Below are 15,519 nucleotides of genomic sequence, written 5' to 3'. Positions count from 1 at the left end.
TAACGATTTGTTTAGACATTAATGATTTGTTTATTGAAAAACAAAAACAGTAAAATAAATTCGCCAATTGCATAGATAGCTGAATCGACCACAGTGGGAGTCGAACCCACGACCTTTTGATCCGAAGTCAAACGCGCTAATCCACTGCGCTATGCGGTCACAAGATAAGTTTATTTGCAGATTTAATGAGACATAAATAGCAACAAGATTTTACCACGCGACCGTAGCCAAAATAAACTAGACGGCAATGTGATCCCTTCAAAGGTTAAAAGGAAAGCAGCGGAGAACAAGAGAAAACGCATTAATTTATTGCATTGCTCAATAAGAATAGGTGAGATGCTGATTCCGCCGACATACAGCAAAATATTAGCTGAAGGAACAATGCGCATCCTCCCATTCGCTCAGGCCGAGGTAAAAGACTCTTGACAAGCATCAGGACAAGTTTCAGCGTCAAGGTTTTAAATTTGACGAGTATTATATGACTTGCAGTTTCCGCATTTCTGGGCAACTACATGAAACTGGACTTGCGAGTTAGCTCCACAGTCGTTGCACAGGATGCGAACCTGGGATCATCAGGGCAACAAGTCTATAAATTGCTCTCTTCAATCTCAAAGCTTTTCAAAGTTTATGAAGCAAAACCAAGCTAGTAGAGATTCAAGTTTCTTGTCCCGCTTATTAGAGAAACAAATGAGAGGCACTTGCGAAGAAAAGATTAAAGTCCCAAGTCACAAAAATAACATATAAACCTAAGGATGTAAGGGTAGAGTAACAAACAGAAGTAGTTTTGCACTCTGATTAAAAATCTTACCATTTTATTTTGGGAAGATGCGGGCATAGGTGTGGCCGCTATCTCCATGTCCAACTTCCCCCATACTTTTGACATATCACACACAGACTTGGAGCAAAGAGGACAAGCGTACCTGAAAGATTTTTCTTCTAAAGTAAGATTTGTTGCTTTATATACTAGACAGTGGGAAAAAGAAGCAAGGAGATATGGACTTACTGCAAGTGCTTTTGCATTTCCTTCAAACAATGCACATGGATAGTGTGGCCGCATGGCAAGACAGACACATCGGTTCTGGAATCAAAAAGATACTGCAAACCATTGATATAGTCAGGCACTTAAGTTGGCAATCTTGAATACATTTACAAAGATCATCTAAAATTTTATAAAAACACAAGAAAACTAGCCCCAGTTGCATGGAGAACAGGGAAGACTGACGAAACCTCACCTCAAAGCATACAGGGCAATCATGATGCATTGCACCTTCTACACATGCATGGCTGTTTTTCAGTTTAATAGAGTAACAGCAGCCTACAGTTTTTAAGAAAAATAGTCAGCAACTCATAGCACAGAAACTTGTGGATTGCATAATAGTTGGCGAAAACATCAAAGGCATTTTAAGGAATGTACAACAAAAGTACCAGAGGACCAAGTTAAAGAAAAACAAATGAACAAAGAAAAACCCAATTCCATGATATACAAAAGTTGCAGTAATAACAGTAGAAATGAATCAAGAATACAGATAGTTGACACAAGAAAAAGTACAGTAAATATAATTAATATCTATTAATCAAATGTCAGATTACATAGTACTGGGCTACTGTAAACCATATTTCCCTCAAACCAAAAAAGAAAGCAAAGAAAAAGCAAATGAAATCGATTAAAGCTTTGGTTCTCCAATTGTCCAGAAGAGGACGTAACAGACCCATCTACATAATTTATCTAGATTATTGTATATAATAAAGCAAAGAACCTCGGCTTAAATATAACCACATAAGAAAAAGGCATTACCACATTTATAGCAATGAAAAAAGTTCTCCCGACCACCAATTCTGTCAAATAAAACAAAAAGGAAAGACTAGATTAAATACTGATTTAACATGAATTAAGTAAGAATTCAGGGATAAATCATTAACAGGACATTAACAACATACCTGCAGATTTTACAATAATTGCAGTGGTACTGTTGTTTTAATATCTGAATAATTACACAAATGATATGTTATCTACAGATGAATATTCTCTCCTAATTTTACAAAAAAGAAAGGACGATCTCTAACATCTGAACTTCTTACTGACATCATCATCAAAAAGCTTGCAAGTTTCACAAAAGTATCTGCCCATGCATACACCGCAGTTGATGCAAACTTGCCGTACCTGTTACCAGCACAAGTTATCGCATGCCAATAACTTGATCAGCTGTCAGAAAATTTCCACTGATATGGCATGTTTACATGAAAGTAGAGTCTGAGCATGTCTATGAAATATCATGATTATATAGTCCACACAATTTGCAGAAAGTTAAACTAACAAAACTAAATTGGGTACATATCACTTATAGTTCGTGATTCTGAAAAGAATTTTTTAGCTTACGCATAATAAAAGTCGGGGTATTACTTTAGAGGGATGATAGATTTCTCTCCACAAGTACCTAAAAACTGTCAAGCACAAATTTCTTTTCGATAAATATTTGTTGCAAGGAAATATCCAAATAAATTCATATTTCCTCAGGTATTTAAGAATCTCAAAATATTTTCATCCCCAAATGCTACAGAAATGCCAAGAGAAGATAAAATGTAGACAGTGCTGAATACTTTACCTCCTGTTCAGTGCCACACAATGAGCATATGACCTGAGAAAAGTTATAACACAGGATAAAGTATTCAGTGAATCTGCTTAGTTTGTAACATTTTTTAAAGACAAAGGATATATAATGAAACATAAGCACACCTGCTGCAAATCATGACGAGGGAGGTCATGTCGCTTCATCCAATCAACATCAATTGAGTTCTGCCAAAAAAATATATTTATAACTAGTTCCATACAAGCCAAACATTTTGAGAGTTACAAGACATGCCAACAGTTAGAAAACACTTTCATATTCAGGCAGATTAACCAAAAAAAAAATATGTGCAAAACCTATTTTACATCTCCTTCATAAGCCATAAGCCAAGATAACACTAACCAAAAAGGCAATAAAGCATAAAAGTAAAGAAGTTAAATCACTAATAATTTTCCTATTAAAGCAAAAAAGAAAAAAAAAAAAGGTTCATCAGGCACTTTTTCTTTCTTTTTTTGAAAAGGAAAGAGGCATATGCTGATGTTGTTGCATGTAAAATGGAAGCTACAACACTATTGATTTGTACTTTGCTATAGACAATCTATATTAATAGGAAACTATGCGATTTTGTGCTCATTGTTAGTGACAAAAGTTATTGTACTTACAGAACATGAGTGGGTTATACTCTATCCTCTTATTTTTCTTCATGAAAAGTAATTATATCTTACATGAACCTCTACTTTAAGTGAAAGCTTCAAGTTCATAATAAGTTACTTAAACAATGGCTATAATCTCAATCCTAAAAAGATAACATGGTCTATAGAGGCTCAACTTTCTTATGCAAATGTAAATGACAAGATAGCACATAGGAAAGGCATAAGCCAAAATTAGACTAACCTTTGCCTCATTGTGGCAATGTCTGCAATCAAAAATCTCGTTGCAGCAGGGAGCCCATATCCGGCATCTTCGTCGATAATGCATGCATCTGCGGTAATCAGGAATAGTAATTAAAACATTAAAAATATAGCACAAAAATCTTATCAGATGGATCTGAGGGAGGAAATAGTTCAAACTAAGTTGTTATGATAAGGTCATTGAAACAATATAACAGAAAGGAAAAATGGGGTCTGAAAAAGCTTAGCAAGTTAATGAACCAAAGACAGAACATACCCATACTGCATAACCCCTTTTTCCAGTTTTTCCTTGGAAACCGAGTTCAAGTCTTCTGTCAGTTCCACAGTTGGGCATCTTCCAGCAGATGATATAGGGTTCTGCAGGTTCGGCACATGCTGGCCAATAGGGGACTCTGTTTGATCTTCCACACGTCCCATGTGACTTGATTTTCTTTTTAGCCACAAAAGTATTTATGGCAGCGGAAATACAACAAATACACCTGCAAATATGATGACATTTAGAAGATATGTTCCTAGTACAGAGTGCAGTCAGACATCCTATCAACGAGGAAATCACTGATTGCTAATCTTGGATTCTTGAGTACTGTAGAGTGTAGACCAAATCATATCAAGCACAAAACCCAAACAATGTTGAACAGCTCCAACCAGCACAACTCCCATAGACTGAGTCATCAGAACAAGCACAGCTACAGTAATAAGCTGCACCGAACGGCTCTTGAGTTGTGAGCTGGGAATAGTTTATGATTAATTAATCAATCACTTTGTCCCTTGAAGTGGTCCAAAAGCATATCGAACAAAACGTGCATCACCAAGAGATCGCCCCAGTTTCTGGCAACAGCAACATGCACAGCATCAAATGCGAAAAAGGGAAGGAAAAGAAAACAGTGATATGGGGGTGACGAAAAGGTGTGGAGATTTAGATCGTTAGTTTAAGAATTCCTTATTGTTTGAGAATGTGTAAGCAAGCCTACCTCTGGTAGCCATCAGCTCCATCTTCAACAAAACTTCTGTTGAACTTTACATACAAACCTTTCATTAACAATGTTCATTCATTCACTTCTCCATTCCGGTTTCATTCAAAATGTATAGGTGCTTCACGTTTCTTCAGTTACCCAATCTACCTAACATATTACTGACACAAAATCCTGAAGATCAACCTATCTTTTCCTACTAGATAAGCGGATCACCATCAACAAACTGATCACAACCAAGTACAAATGTACAAGGTTGCTGAAGTTACCTGCATCAGATTTCCTCAATTTGCTGCTCACCAGAAAAGATGAACAATACATCACACATAAGCAGAGACAGAGCCAGGAATTTTGATTGGGAGGCAATTTTTCTAATGACTTAGTACTTGTCAAAATATTTTTTTGTTATAGTAATCTAAAAAAGATGTTGTGTATAAAAAAAAAAGGAGAAAACACATCTAAAGGTCCTCCATTAATAAAATTTGAATTTCCTATTAAATGGTTTAGTTTTGAACACTAAACATATTTATTTAGAAAGCAAAGAGTATATGAGAGGATCTCTAAATTAAAGAAGGGCCAATTAGTACTACTTATAGAAATTTACTAAAAGATTTCTTATAAGAAAAAAAATCCAAATTTAAGCAAGGCAACACTTTCCAACCAATAATTTCTGCATAACTGAAGTTTGTGAACTATTCTGAGATAATTTTGGTTAGAGTTAAGGATCAGTTGCTTTATTCCTTCAGTTCGGCTAGGTCCCATATTTTTGTTAGTCGTAGAAATTTCCAAACTCATATCCCACTAGGCAAACAAGGATTCTTAATGTGCTGAGCTGCTAACTTCCCCGACACATAGAAGATCACATCACATATCAAGGAAATACCGCAGCAGGAGTGCACAATCTAACATTTGCTACTTGGAAAAAAAGGAAACTATACTAGCTTCCTTATTAACCAATTGCAACTAATAAAATATGTGTTAATACTATTTCAGAACCCAACATATCATATGCAGTAACTAACTAAGCCTTTAGTCCCCACTGCTTGAAGTCAACAATGGGATTCTTTTCATGCATTCAGGATCTATTTTGATCACAATTCTATGTAAAATAAGTGCTACAATGTCAATGACTCAATATAATGCAAAATCACTCATCACGTAGCGAGCTTTTAAAAAGAAAGAAGAGGGGCAAGAAACACTCAAGCTGACAGTGGAGGATTGAAATGATGACAACAGCTACTCCCAAAACTAAATTTCTGAATCATGTTAAAATACAGTCAGTATTAGTGTCAGTGATAAAAGAAATCTTAGAAATTTAGGTAATAACAACTCCAATACTAACAACAATCATTCCAACCTTTTCAGAAACTAGCAAGTATCAGGGAGTATTCAAGCAATGACAATGCAATCACAAAATCAAAGGTCCAATTCCATGTCTAGAAAAGCTTTTCTTAAAACAATTTTTTTTTCTAGAAAAGAAGAAGCGTTAAAACAAAATGCAGTTCAGACGGCCCTAATGATAATCCCAACAGGCATTTCGATCTCTGGTTACAAAATTAATCATCTCCACAAAATGAACTTCTCTTATTATCATGGCATTGAATGGAAGCACCATGCTTAGACATCTCCGAATCACCATGCTTAGACATCTCTGAACAATTATAGTGAATACAACAACACAGACGTACTACTTCCATAATCATATAGCCTCAATGTGATGTGAAGCCATGTTATCAAACAGAGTCGACGATCACACAAGTCAACCATGTAATGTGCATAAATTTTCCTTCCATCACCAGAGTAAAGAAGCACAAATATCAACATGCAAAAAGAGAATCAAAGATTTCTACCCGCAAGAGACAAACAGCAATATTCTACAAGCACAATTTCATAGCATAACTAGAATTGCAAGGAAAAGAAAACAACAACATGCCCAACTAAAAATAATCCTACTCAAATTTCATCACAAAAACTCAGCATCAAAATCATTCAATACAATAAGAGATCAGACACAATAAACCAAAATTTATACTCACGAAGAGACAAACAACAAACAAGATCCTACAACCCAACTCATAACTACGACTATAAACCACTACAAACTGTTCAAGTTTCATCACATATCAGCACTTCAATGCTTCCAATCACAAACTAATTGCCATCAAAATCAGACGATCCTGCCACAGTACATTCAACAAGCAACAAGATAGCATTTCAAAACAAGATGAACCAAAACCTAGACCCAAAGTTGTTTACCTATGCTAGCTTTAAGAAAAGAGAGAATATAACTCAGATCGATTAAGAAAAGACGGATAAAAACTGCAAGACAGACGAACTTCTACACAAGTCGAAGAACTCCTATAGCGAAGAGAGTTATCGGAATCGCCTTCGCTTCGCTCGATCGTAGAGTGGATTTATCTAATCAAGGAGATGAGATAAGAAAGAGCGGAAGAGGAGATGAAAAGGTGGTGACGAAACTGTCCGGGGTTTCGAGAGAGTTCCAAAAAGGCAAATGATGTCCGAATGCCATGGTTTTATTGACAGGTGGCGGTTGGGATAGGGACGCGAACCTGTTACCCGACCGATACGTGCCGGGAGCTACGTAGCGCACCACCGGCGGATCCGGGTCCGATAAGAACGAGCATAAGGGGCGGAATAATGGGCCGGACCGGCCCAATATCGGGTATTGAGAAGCCCACAAAAAACTTTTAGGTGAAGGGCATAAACGAAAATTATTAATAACTATTTTACTCTCAATTAGAAATTATTAAATATATAATTAAGAGTCAAACAATCCTCAAAAATACCTAATATTGATCACATGATAATGCAGTCAATGAGGTAGGGTTTGCTTAGGATATTAATCCACTTCCTTTTACACAAAGGCATGTGTTTCTAGAACTTGATTGACTTCCCAAGGAGTGAACAAAGAAAAATTAGACCATTGCATCATAAAAGATCCACCTAAATCTATCATCCCATGAAGTAATCTAAGTCATGAAGTGCACTTAAAGTGTAGGTTTTGATATTAAAAAGAAAAAAAAGCAGGCATGCTTTTATGTAATTTAATCCAAACCTTGGACTTTCTGATGTGGATACATGTCATGGCCATTGTGGCCAATTTGGTAGCTACAAAAGAAGTTGACAATGTGAAGAATTTTGTGCTCAAAATTAATACTTCATATAAATTTCTTTATCGAAGTATATATATCTCTAAAGCTGATATTTGTATATGTATATAGTCTCCTAATTAATTTTCAATAAATATAAAATTAAGTCTCAATAATTTAATATCAAAGTCTTACACATAGTTTGATTAATTGATGTAGGTGGTATTTGGTGATGACAAATGACATTATTAAACAATTTTGAAACAAAGTTTCTTTTTTAAAGGAACCTTGGCGGTAGATTGTGCCGCTAATTAAGTTTTAATAAAATAGAGGATGTGTTAGGTTTGTCAAAAAGAAGAAAAAAAGACAACATGGAACAATCTTGAAAAGATTTTTTTTTTCTTTTTGTGCAGGTGGCAAAGTATATATGATAAAAGGATGAAGAATATAGATCATTAGGCATACTTTTCCTCTTGCTAGCTAGATTCAATTCTCTATAGTGGAGTTGGGTGAAAATGGATATGTCTTAAACTCTCCATTTTCACACACCTATGTTGTTTAATACAAAGTATTAGTTACAAAAGGAAATTAAAGCAATTCATTATGATACCTTAATATTTTGTATTCTAAAGGGATTGTGTTTGTTGCTGTCAGCATATATACAGAGAGAGATGGATTCTTTGATATATTGTCTTCTTGATAGCCTCTTTATATATATATATATATATATATATAACAAGTAATAAAATCTGCAAGGAAAAAAAAGGCTTTTTCTTTTATTCTAATCTATTGACTCCTTTTCATCTCTGACATTATTCGGGTCATTATGCATGTGTCAAAATCTTGACAGAAATTATACCTTTTTTTCTGCATCTCTTCATCTTATACCTCATGGATTTAACGTTTGTCAGTTCCTTATTCAAGAGGACAAATGGAATATTTCTAACTATCACTTTATACTAAAGCAACGTAAAAAGATTTACTTACCCTTATAATAAAAATACCTATGACTTCAGAATGATAAGTAATAGTTTAGTTATTTAGCAAAGCATCAATTAACCTATTAGTTTTGGATGAAAAATTTAAGAATTACAAATCGATCTAGATCACAAAGAGAAGAGGCTGAGTGCTTAAATTAAAAAGAAAACATAGATTAGAGATAATCATCAATTTTACTAGTAAAATGATAAACTGATACAAAAAAAAAATATCACATCCAATATTTAAAATTTCTCACAAGTAGCTGTGGTTAGCATCAAGTGCAGTCACCTGTCAACTCAAAAAAACACTACTCAATTATAATACAAACTCTATATATAGTGCTGTAGCTAAGAGACCAAGATTGTCATTAATCCTACTTGCAGTAAGAGTATTGATGAATTTAACACTACTAGATCATTTTCGTGTCTTCTTGTCATGATCTTGAGAAAAATTATACGTAGGACAGTAGAAAAAAAAAAAAATATATATATATATACAAATTTAGACTACATCTGGCCTTCTTTTTCCTGTTGAAATCTAAGGGAGACTTACCTCAAAAAAGAGCAACTGTTTTGAAGTCAAAAAGGAGAGTGTCTAATTTGTTGCCATAAAAGTAAGGATTGCAAGTAGTCAACTTAAGTGTCTAATTTGAGCTCTTGTTCTTAATTTGCGTACTTGACTATCTAACTGAAGCGTTGTGTTAGGTTTGAAGAAATAAAACCAATAGATCGAAGCAGATTACAATAATAAGCAAGCATGCATTGCCTAATACTTTGCTTGAAGAAGATTTTAGAAGCAATGATATCATATCACCAATGATTGAAGAAAAGTTTAGAAGCAATGGTATCATATCGTCAATGATTGCAGAAGAATTTAGACGCAGTGTTATCATCAATTCAACGTTATCGATAAACACGAATTGGCTAACGTATAAAATTAATCAGACCTGTCATATTCCATTATCTATCCTAGGATCTTTGTAATAATAAAATGCATTAATTAATTTGGTACGTCGTAGAAGAACATGACAAATTTAAACTACATAATTGCTCGTATATAGTTGTTTGCTCCTATCAAGCAAACCTAACTTCATTTTATTGCAAGTGGCAATTGTCTTTTTGACCTTATGTTGTATATACATGTACCTCAATCAAAAGATTTGGTTTTTGTATAGCTGCGATCCTTACAACTCTTATTTCTTCGCTATTAAAATTTCATCACATTTATATTTAGATGAGTATGCACATAAATAGGAAGCTTAGAAGAGATGTACACACAGAAAATTCTATTATTTTTTATTAGAAATTAGATGGAAAACAGTATGGATTGCAAGTTTTTGAGTCAATTCCATTAGATGGAAGTGCATAAGATTGTAATATTTTTCTCAATATATAGTTTCCGTGCAGAAACTGATGTCCAGTTCTCATCACCTGGAAAAGTTCTTCCCCAGGTGCAGATACACCCTTCATCCACCAAATCAAATTTGATTAGTCTCAAGATGATCACTTCTTCAATCGTTCACTTTGATCCACACTGGATGATCTGATCTGACGAATAGTTTATCAGGTTGGTCGGAGTTTTACTGCTCATCAAAATCAAGACAAAAAAAAAAACAACAACAACAAAAGACCCTGGCATGTTGTTGTTAATTTCTTGATGCAGACCTCATCTTTATCAAGAGCTGCCAACTCTTTGATGACACTAGTTAAGAAAGCCAATTCAACTAAAAAGACAAGGACATTTAGATTTCTGTGACCATTCCTCCTAAGGGCTACTAGTCCAAACGAGAGCAATTTATCTTACCACAGGAAATTATGTGACAGAATTATGTATGTATGTAGTTTATTTCTTAGAAGAATTGATTCAGTTTGTTTAATCTATAGGTTAGAATATGGAAAAAAAGATAAAAGTTAACTCTTAATCTTTAGTTATTCAAAGAGTTCATACTAAGGGTGACTTAAAACGTACCTAATAAGTAGTTGATGTCTATATATGCTCCTAGTTAGTAATCACCAGTTTATGGTGGCCGCCACCTCTCCTGCCACGTGTCCACCCCACGCTTATCCCAGCCTTTCCCTCTCTATATAACTACCCACGTCTCCGCGCTCCACTGTCGACCAACCCAATCAGAACTATTCTCTCTCTCTCTCTCTTCTTCTTCTTCTTCTCTCCTTCGCCATGGGAACGATGGGAGAGCACCGCCATAAGGTTAACTTATCGGGGAATAAGACCTTCATCTCGGCCTTTAAGTCAAGACTCAAGGAGACCTTCTTCCCCGACGACCCGTTTCGCGGGTTCGCGAAGCTATCCGCCGGGGCGAGGACGTGGAGTACGCTCAAGTACTTCGCCCCGATCCTCGAATGGGGCCCAAAGTACTCGCTCGCAGACCTCCGGTACGACATCCTCGCCGGCGTCACCATCGCCAGCCTCGCGATCCCGCAGGGCATCAGCTACGCCCGCCTCGCCAACCTTCCGCCCATCATCGGTCTATGTAAGAGAGACTACTAACTATATGAATAATTATGATTGCCATATTAACAATGTATGCTATTTCTCTCTCTCCTCTCAATATATTGCGGTAGATTCGAGCTTCGTGCCGCCTCTTATCTACGCGGTGTTGGGAAGTTCGAAGAATTTGGCAGTCGGGACGGTGGCGGCGGCGTCGTTGCTTCTGGCGTCCGTGGTCCAGAGCGAAGTCGACGCGACGGCGAACGCGCAATTGTATCTCCAGATCTTTTACACCGCGGCGTTTTTCACCGGAGTGTTTCAGACCGCATTAGGGTTCTTGAGGTCTTGCTCCTGGTTTTTTTTTTTTTAAAGATTAAACTTGCATTGTTTGTGCTGGTGGATCAATTAGAAAGAGTTCGATCGCAGGTTAGGGATATTGGTCGATTTCTTATCGAGGTCGGTGATCTCTGGATTCATGGGAGGGACGGCGATCATTATAATTCTGCAGCAGTTGAAGGGAATGCTTGGTTTGACGCATTTCACCTCCAAGACCGATCTCATATCGGTTGTTCGTTCGATCTTCCATTATAGAGATGAGGTGATGAGTTTAACCATCAAGTTTCTCTGTTCTTTATTTTTTTTCTCTCTGTAACTTGATTAAGTATAGTCCCACGTTTGAAAGATAATGTCAGAAGATAACTTTTTTACAGTCTCGATAACTTGTTTTTCTCTATAAGATATAATTATACTTTTTAACCCTCACGAACTATCACAATTCTTTATATACATCATCATCTGATCTTTTTCTTTTTATTTGTAGTAAGAATTTCTGAGATTAACATAAGGTTTATATAGAAAATAATGATAATTTTAAGAGAATAAGTGTAATTAACTTTTTTATATATTAATTATAAGTGAATTTATATATATATATATATATATATATTTGGACAACTAGAGCAATCCTCCTAAAAGACAAATCACAATATGTCATGTACTATGTACATATAATGCTTTAATAATTTTTTTATTAAATATTAACTTTAATATCAATTGGGAGTCAAACATCATAGATTTGGTAAAAATCCAACTACTACAGTGATGCCTTTGGTGTCACTAACTTAACTTTTTCCAATTTCATTCCTTCAAATTGGAGATAGTTACCTCTAATTTTTGTTTTATTTATTGACAGTGGAGTTGGGAGAGTGCAATTCTAGGCATATGCTTCCTTTCATTCTTACTTCTCACTAAGCATCTGGTAAGTGGGGAAGCGAGTATAACGCATCTCTTTTTTTCTTTTTTACAGTATCTAAACATGCAAATAAAGTAGCTTAAGATTTTTAATTGCATAATATATTTATGCTTGGGAATAATTACAGAGAACAAAAATGCAAAAGCTATTCTGGGTGTCAGCAATTTCTCCACTTCTGGTCGTTGTGATAGGAGGTACTTTTGCGTTTCTTGTACACGGAGAGGATCATGGCATTCCTATAGTTAAGCGTCCTCATCTCTGTTTTCTTTTCCTTTTTTTTTTTTAATTTGCCTATGGTGGGGGTTAAGAATAAATGGAATATGGTGATTATGATTGGTGAAAGTTAAATGTTTTATTCCTGAATCTGATATTAACTTTGGCCTCTCCATTGCTAAATGGCCAGGCGAAAGTCAAGGATGAACACATTTTGCATGTCTCCCTATCAATAGGACAACACAGGAAATGTTATTCCTGAAATTAAATTTTAATCTCTTTCTAAAAGAGTGTTTGCTTGTTAGAGTAGAGAAAGAAAATACTCACTTTTAAGAACTTTTCTGATTTTGATTTTTAGTTGCAAAAATTAAATTAAAGAGTGACTATCTTACCTACCAAAAATAACTACAGTCTATTTTTTTTTACTTTTGTTTAAAGAAAAGAGTTACTTAGTGTCTTTGACTGTTATTATTTAGGTCTATGACTAGCCCTTCCTTTTTATTGTGGTATATATGTAGGCTTATAAAATGATTGGCTACTTAAGACATATTGAACTTCGACCTCATGCATATCACAATCAGGCCCTTTGGGTAGGTTGACTTTTAATTATATGATTCAGCACAATTTCTTATAGAACATGATACCACCAGAGTGTTACTGAATCGTTTTGGTTTACAACAACAACGATTTATCCTGTTTCTTGTTGAACCATAAAGTTGGCAGACCCAATTGGACATTCTGTCATTCTGTTCAGTGTTCTAAAGTGATTGCCATAATGTATAAGTGCATGACAGGTTGGTGATTTGAAGAAGGGGCTTAATCCAATCTCAATTTCAGAATTGAAATTCCAATCTCCATATATCAGCACTGCCATGAAAGCTGGACTACTTTCTGGGTTCCTAGCACTAGCTGTAAGAAGATGATCTCCTCATTCCTTTTCCTTTTCCTTGTAGACGTTGAAGCTCTTCTTGTAATACCATCTTGTTCATCCACTCTCAGGAAGGAATAGCAGTAGGTAGAAGCTTAGCTATGATGAAGAATGAACAAATAGATGGGAATAAAGAGATGATAGCCTTTGGGGTGATGAACATAGTTGGTTCTTTTACTTCATGTTATCTCACGACAGGTATTTCTATCACTAGTCTCTCTCTACAAGCTGATTGCTCTAGCTTATTTGTTGTCTTAATTTATATATATCAACTGAATAGCATTGTTCTTTAGGCCCCTTCTCGAAATCGGCAGTTAATTTCCATGCTGGATGTAAGACAGCAATGTCTAATGTGGTGATGTCAATTTGCATAATGCTGGTTTTGCTGTTCTTGGCTCCTCTCTTCAAGTACACTCCCTTGGTCGCTCTCTCTGCGATCATCATAGTCGCCATGATCGGGCTTATTGAAATCAAGGAGTTTCGCCACCTCTTCAAAGTGGATAAGTTCGACTTCTGCATCTGCATGGCTGCGTTTCTCGGTGTTGTGCTCTTCACCATGGTTATTGGCCTCGGTGTCTCGGTAATGGCCTACTCTTCATTTCTTGTCTACTCGCTTTATGTGTAATGATGAACTCACCATGCTCCCAGAAGAACTTTAGCTGATAGAGAATTGTGGAGTGAAAGAGATGAGGGATTGTCATTTTGGATTATATCTGAAGAGTTGCACTTTGGAAAGTTATGGTGCTTCTTGAGTAAATATGTTTTGATTTTTTTTTTCACAGGTCGGTTTGTCAATACTCAGGGCATTGCTGTATGTGGCTAGACCTACTACATGTAAGCTTGGAAACGTGAAAAATACTGAAATCTTCCGTGACATAGAGCAGTATCCAGATGCAACCAGTTTCTCTAGCATCCTAATCTTACAATTGGGTTCCCCTATCTATTTTGTGAATGCTGGCTACTTGAGGGAAAGGTATGGAATGAGAATGCTTCTTTTTTTTTTATCTTTCATCCACCATAGTCTGCATTGCTCTCAAAACTTTGTAACTGATTACCTTATATCATACTACCAGGATAGCAAGATGGGTAGAGGATGAAGAGAACATTGCCAGGAAGAATGGAGAAGATTTGCAATATGTAATTGTTGACTTTGGTGGTATGTTTTAAGTTGATTTTAGCTCATTCTTGTGCTTATCTACACCTACAGGAGGTAACTTAAAACACATTAATAAATTTATCCACTTGGTGTTATAGGTGTGACCTCCATTGACAATACAGGCATTGGAATGTTACATGAAGTCCACAGGAATCTTGTACGAAGAGGGATCAAGGTAAATATATGCAAGTGAAACTAAAAAGAGTTTTAGAATTATATCTACTAGAGCTAAGGAACTTTCAATGTGAGTATGCAGGTAGCTTTGATAAATCCCAGGACAGATGTTGCGAACAAGTTGGTGGCATCTGGATACATTCAAGTAATTGGAGAGAACTGGGTGTTCCTCTCCACCAAGGATGCAGTTACTGCATGCCACTTTGCACTTCAAGAATCAAGGAACATAGGAGAGCAACTATAGCTCTGTAACTCAAGGTGTGAAGCAGGGTGCATCTGATGCCAAATGATGTTCTCTTCGGTTGCCACCAAGAAGGATAAATTAGATTCATATATGTTGAGAAGAAAAGAAGAAGAAGAAAGGAGGCACGTTTTGAGAGCTTCAAACCTCGCACTGAATGGCTATTCTAACATGTTGAGAGATTTAAGGAGATGGGCGTACTACTTTGTTGGGTTTAAGAGCAACATTATTGCTAATTTTGTAACAATCTTAGCCGAAAGTTTCGGAATTGTTACTTGAAGCAAGATGAGTAAATTGTAACTTTGTTCTGTCGAATGAATTAAGACGCCCTTTTCGTGGTGCTGTGCTGCTTCTTATGTTGAAGGCTCAGTGTATTTGTTAGTGCTACTATAAACTGTCAATAATATTTATTCTGGTGCTTTTTTGCTCGTCTTGAACCCCTTAAGTCCACGATGGCTTTGTCTCCTCTTTAACATGAATGTAAGCTAGAAATCAAATGAGAATGTGTTTACTTGAGGTTGTTATACTTGGACGCAATCTCTATTTGGCCTTTATCGAGACACAACA

At 35.9% G+C, this 15,519-nt stretch overlaps 2 protein-coding genes and 1 non-coding gene across 4 annotated transcripts; 1 reads left to right on the top strand and 2 right to left on the bottom strand.

The window, feature by feature from the left end:
• Positions 1–85: 85 nt before the first annotated feature.
• On the bottom strand, positions 86–159 carry TRNAR-UCG (transfer RNA arginine (anticodon UCG)). Its single transcript has one exon. It is a non-coding gene; the product is annotated as a tRNA-Arg (tRNA).
• Positions 160–284: 125 nt separating this feature from the next.
• Positions 285–6,917, bottom strand: LOC140789722 (probable E3 ubiquitin-protein ligase RZFP34). Of its 2 annotated transcripts, none has more exons than XM_073139526.1 (12): positions 6,786–6,917; positions 3,735–3,957; positions 3,462–3,549; positions 2,735–2,794; positions 2,604–2,636; positions 2,084–2,161; positions 1,939–1,982; positions 1,796–1,836; positions 1,233–1,315; positions 1,004–1,095; positions 809–920; positions 285–563 (listed from the first exon to the last, which is right to left on the bottom strand). In XM_073139526.1, exons 2-12 carry the CDS (start codon positions 3,893–3,895, stop codon positions 459–461), a joined length of 897 nt encoding a protein of 298 aa, XP_072995627.1. In that variant the 5' UTR covers positions 3,896–3,957; positions 6,786–6,917; the 3' UTR covers positions 285–458. The 2 variants fall into 2 exon arrangements, with proteins under 2 accessions (XP_072995627.1, XP_072995626.1); XM_073139525.1 differs by lacking the exon at positions 6,786–6,917 and adding an exon at positions 4,450–5,771 and having other exon boundaries at positions 3,735–4,306.
• A 3,809-nt stretch (positions 6,918–10,726) lies between these two features.
• Positions 10,727–15,315, top strand: LOC140788916 (probable sulfate transporter 3.5). Its single transcript, XM_073138439.1, has 12 exons — positions 10,727–11,031; positions 11,123–11,330; positions 11,415–11,586; positions 12,181–12,246; positions 12,368–12,481; positions 13,248–13,364; positions 13,453–13,579; positions 13,675–13,961; positions 14,164–14,354; positions 14,455–14,537; positions 14,636–14,712; positions 14,794–15,315. The coding sequence occupies exons 1-12, from the start codon at positions 10,728–10,730 to the stop codon at positions 14,953–14,955; spliced, it is 1,908 nt and encodes a 635-aa protein (XP_072994540.1). The 5' UTR covers position 10,727; the 3' UTR covers positions 14,956–15,315.
• Positions 15,316–15,519: the final 204 nt, after the last annotated feature.

The sequence above is a fragment of the Typha latifolia genome, chromosome 5, assembly GCF_019914945.1.
Source record: "Typha latifolia isolate L0001 chromosome 5, TyphaL0001v2, whole genome shotgun sequence".
Lineage (NCBI taxonomy): Eukaryota > Viridiplantae > Streptophyta > Magnoliopsida > Poales > Typhaceae > Typha > Typha latifolia.
This window is presented reverse-complemented; position numbering and strand designations above follow the sequence as displayed.